Source organism: Belonocnema kinseyi, chromosome 3 (genome assembly GCF_010883055.1).
Source record: "Belonocnema kinseyi isolate 2016_QV_RU_SX_M_011 chromosome 3, B_treatae_v1, whole genome shotgun sequence".
Taxonomy (NCBI): Eukaryota; Metazoa; Arthropoda; class Insecta; order Hymenoptera; family Cynipidae; genus Belonocnema; species Belonocnema kinseyi.
In genome coordinates, this window is record NC_046659.1 from 122,316,672 (window position 1) to 122,321,860 (window position 5,189).

General features: G+C 30.2%; 1 protein-coding gene across 1 annotated transcript in view; it reads left to right on the forward strand.

Annotated features, from left to right (window-relative positions):
• The window catches only part of LOC117169261 (fatty acyl-CoA reductase wat-like), a 24,246-nt gene that overhangs the window by 13,015 nt on the left and 6,042 nt on the right, over positions 1-5,189 (forward strand). The window contains exons 8-10 of the mRNA XM_033355538.1: positions 272-464; positions 3,766-4,005; positions 4,069-4,326. Of these exons, the coding sequence (XP_033211429.1) occupies positions 272-464; positions 3,766-4,005; positions 4,069-4,326 (691 nt within the window). The remainder of the gene's footprint in view (positions 1-271; positions 465-3,765; positions 4,006-4,068; positions 4,327-5,189) is intronic.

The following is a 5,189-nucleotide window of genomic DNA, read 5'->3' on the forward strand; positions in this document are numbered from 1 at the left end:
TTCAAAAGTGATTTCTCGAGCGAATGATTTCCTTTTTTTTTTTTAGTTTTCGTGTAAAGGCTGGGCCGTGCAGTTCTGAAATTTGCTTAGATTATGCTCTGCGGTGGGTTAGGCAGATCCTTACGTGGAGCGCAATTTTTGCAAGGACGCCTTGAAAAACCATGTCCTGCAAACATCGATTTTCCCATAAAAACATGCTTAACACTCCTTATGATGTAATATACTATTATTTCAAATATTATATTAAAAATAATTAATATTAATTTAACAGTTATGTCAACTTATCATGAACCTATCCCAGGATGGATTCCCAATTCTCAAGGAGCTTCGCAAACACTTGTAGATATGAGTTCTGGTTTATTGAAAACAATGCATACTGATGGATCTCTGGTTGCTGAATTAGTTCCTGCTGATTTGACAATCAACGCTATTATTGTATCTGCATGGGACGTTGCTCTGAATAAGTGAGATGTATTTTTTAAACAAACAAATTTACTTTTTAAATATAAATTTACACTGAAACCTGGAATTAGAAACTTCGGATTTACCATATTTGTAGAATTGCACTCTCGGCCGAAAGAGAGACGGTGCTCAGTCAAACGTGACACATAACATAAGGGTCGCACTATAAGCACATTAGTTAAATTAGGTTGCGTCATGCGTCTAAAACCAACAGACACTATTAACGCGACCCTGCCTATTTACGTTTAGATTCCATGGAGTTACGGTCAAAGCCACTGTAAGCACAGTACGAAATCGTTCTTCATTCCAGGTTCCAGTTTAGCTTTACGAGCGTCCAATAATTACATAAGAATTTTTTTGCGAGGAGGGGTCCAAGTTATTTCTTACATGAAATTCCTCTTTTTAATTTTTTTTTTAATATACATGTTGGTTATCCAAAAATGCATTAAAATTTTGGTTTCGATTTTTTATGCCCTAAATTTTTTCGATTGAATTAAATCCTTTAAATCTTGTAAAATTCCTTCGATCACCTTAAAATACCTTGAAATCCTTGAAAATCCATTAAAATCCAATGAAAATTTTGGAAATCGGAAAAACGAATTAAAATAAATACACGTCATTTGATATTGCTTAAAAATAAAAATTAAATTAAACTTATTCATCAAAGTTCTCTTTAAAAATGTTTAAATACATAGCAATCTTTAAAGTCCCTTAAAATATCTGGATAGTGAATGAAATCCTTTTACTCTTGTGAAATTCCTCGAAGCCTTTAAAATCTTTAGAATAGCTAGAAATTCCTTAAACTTTCATTTAATTCATTTTATTTTCCCCAGTTGTCAAGAAATCTTAAAAAATGTGGAAATCTTTGAAATCCTCTAGAATCTCTAGAAATGTTTCGACATACCCTGAAATCCGTGGAAATATTTTCAAATCTCTTTCAGACCTGAAACCCTTTTGAACCCCTTAAAATCCGTAGAGCTCCTTCGATATCCTTCGGAGTCCCGAACATTTTTTTATAAAATCTGACGACATCGCTTAAGATCCGTGGAACTTCTCTGGGATTTCCTACAATTTCTGGAATAAATTTCTGTTAAAATCCAGAAAAATTTGTTTTTTAATTATTTGTATAGGTTCCGTAAGTTTTATTCAGAAACGTAAATATTGGGTAAAACAAGTCGAAACTTAACATTTCTTTTCACAGTCAGCCATTAAATAAGAATAAAAAATGACTTTTTGAATATCACCCCCATGATTCTATTTTGTAGGGTCCCACAAAAAATCTATAAGAGCTAAATTGTGTATTTTTTTCGAATTTTTTCAACTTATTTTCAAATTTTCAATTAGAGCAAGATAATAATCCATTCAAATTAACAACGTGATTGTTTAAACTATTTTGTATTCTCCTTAATAATATTCTCTTAGAATACTGTTCTGAAGTTGTGAAGTTTTTCAGAAATATTCCAATTTATGTCATTTAGTAAACATAATTGCTTAACAAATAATTATTGCTTACAAATTACTATTAAGCTGCGGTTTCTTCTTAAATTTATAAGTTTGTTGTAGCTTTGTAGTTATGAACAAATTATAATTAAACATTAGAGAGAATTAGTTTTTAGGTGATCTCTTCCTTTTTGGTGAACATATTTTTCTAAAATAAAAAAGATATTTAAAATATTCTCAAAATTTTTTGCACAGATCATGTTGAATGTAAATTCTTCATTAAGTAGTTACAAAAAGCCTCTTTTAATTAATATTAATAATATATTTATTATTTTACTGTACTAAAAAGTAAAAAAATTCAAAGTTCAACAACAAAAAACCCCAGCTTTCTAGCATTACTCTGACAAAAAGGGGAAATTTTCAGAAAAATACGCAACTGCCTAGCAAAATCTGTCTTCAAAATCTCTAAAAACCTGATAAGCTCCATGAAATCCCTAGAATAATTTGACATCTTACGATTTCTCTTGAAATCTTTCAAAGTTTAAAATGCAGTGAAATCTTTAAAAACCTTGGTAATCTTTTTGAATCTCTTCAAATCCCCTGAAATTTTATAAAATCTCATTGAATCCTTCAAATCGTCGAAACCTCCTTAAAGTCCTCTCATAATCTTAAAAAATCATTAAAATACTTCGGTATCACATGAAATCTTTTCAAATCCTTTCGAATCTCGTAACTTATTTTGAAATTTCTTTTAAAAAATTAAGATCCCGAAAAATGATCAAAATCGCTCTTAATCTTGAAAAATTCGTTAAAATCCTTTGAAATATTTTCAAATATTTTCGAACCCCTGATATCCTTCAAAATTCGTGAAAATAATTCGGTATCATATTAAACCCTTTAAAATCTTTTAAAATCCAGTGACTTATTATGAAATATTTCCAAGTCTTTTAAAATTCGTGGAAATCTGTTGAAATCATTCTTGATTTCTCAATTTCTTAAATCCCTTAGAATTCGTCAAAATTCTTTGTTATCTTTTGAAATCCTTTAAAAAATGAGATTCAAAATTTAAGAAATTTAAAATAGATTTAAGTCCAAATTAAAAATCCTATTTAACGTCCAATAATCAAATTGATGCAAACTATTATTAAAAAAAAGAGAATCCAACGACAAAATTTGGACCATAACGAATAAACAAAAACAAAAAATCCTATTGTGATCTAGAAAAAAAAATTCGGACAAAAATAAAAAATAAAAAAGAGGAAAGAAAAATGAGAAAGTAGCCAACCATATCCCTTTCCTTCTCTATTTCTTTCTTTCGTCTTTTTTATTTTTATGATCATCAAATTACAATAAAATAACAGTCAAAATGAAAATAAAAAAATATAAACAAAATTGCATTACCAACGTTTCGGTACTCGTACAGTACCCTTATTAAGACAAGAAAAATTTAAATGATAGAAATTGACAGCACCGACGATATTCTCTAAAATTTTACTAGGTAATTTTTTCAAACTCTTGAAATCTTTTTAAATCATTCGAAATCTGTAAAACCTATCGAAAGCCTAAGGTATCTCTCAGACCGTGGTAATCCACTAAAATCTCTAGAAATCTGATTTAACTCCTTGAAGATTCTTAAAATCTGGTCAAATGCCTTGAAAAAATGAAATTTTCATTGAAAATTTAATAGGTAATTTCTGTAAACTCTTGAAATATATTAAAATTATAGTTCTTGGAAATACAAAATAAATATAATGCTCTGATATATTTTTTATATATTGAGTAAAAAATGTAAACTTTTACTTAAGAAGGTGATTGGGATCTTAAAAATCTTACGTAAATAATGATCAATTTTCCAATTTTCAGTGATACAAAAAATGAACCATTTATTTACAATTACTGTTCAACTTGGAACACTTCGATTACTTGGCAAAAATGGCTAGACATGGGTCTGAAATATGAAATCCCCACTGTTAAATGCATCTGGTCCAGCTCATTAATTTTTATAAAAAATTATTACTTGTATTATATTGCCAGCATGTTGTTACAAGCTTTACCAGCGATATTAATCGATGGGGCACTTCTGCTTTTAAGAAAAAAGACTTGGTAAGAAAATCTTAAGTAACAGAATTATTTTTATTTTTTTCTTATAACTTTTTCTGATTACAGGGCAATTAAAACTTGTAAAGAATTCGATAAATACGCAAGAGCTGTATGTTATTTTTCTTTGAATGAATGGAAAATTAAGAACAATAGAACAAAAGCTCTCTGGCAAAAGACATCACTTGATGATCAGAAATTATTCCCCTTTTCAATGGATAATTTTGATTGGGATGACTTTATGAAAAACTGTATGATGGGGATAAGAATTCATATATTTAAAGATCCTTTGGATACAATACCTGCTGCCAGAAAACGAAGAATGAGGTTTGTTTTTTATTAAATACATTAACAGTGTGTCTACTAATTTTCACCACCAAATTTCTGGTTATTTTCGGGGTTTTCCTGGTTGTAAATATCACATATACTCCTACTAGAATCATGAATGAGAAGCATTTAACATAAGTTTTTGCTTTGTGTATAGTGCTGCATTTGAGCGAGACGATACGAGAATAGGTGCGTTCCACTAGCACCTCCACAATGGAATTTCAGTATTTTATTTATGCCATAATTTTAGGCTTTTTGGGGCTTTTTTGGGCACCGATGCCGCTTTTTGGGCTCTTTTAGTTTTCTCAAAAAACTGACTTTTGGGTGGAGGTGATCGCCGCTAGCACCTCCAGGACAGAAAAATTGAAAAAATCAACAGCGCCAGAATTTTGAGCTTTTTTGGGGCTCTTTAAAAATGAAAAAATTTAATTTGAAAAAACAAACCCTTTCTTCTAAGAACTACCCTTAAAATTAAATATGCACCTAAACTAAATGTAAGCATATCAGAATTTTGGGCTTTTTTAGGGCTCTTCTTGGGCACCAATGACGATTTTTGGGCTCCCTTATTTTTCTCAAAAAACCGGACTTTTAAGTGGAGGTGCTGACCGCTAGCACCTCCAGTACAGAAGAATTGAAAAAATCAACAGCATTGAATTTTGGCCCTTTTTGGGCTATCGAAATATGCAAACAATTATTTTTCAAGAACAACCCCTTCCTCCCCAAAATTACCAAAAAATAACTCATGCACTCAATAAAAATTTAAGAATATCCGAATTTCATCCTGAGCCCCTGAAAAAATATGGAAAAAATAGCTAAAACAAAAGTGTGCAATAAGTGCGAAAAAACCTATACCGCAAGTCTGA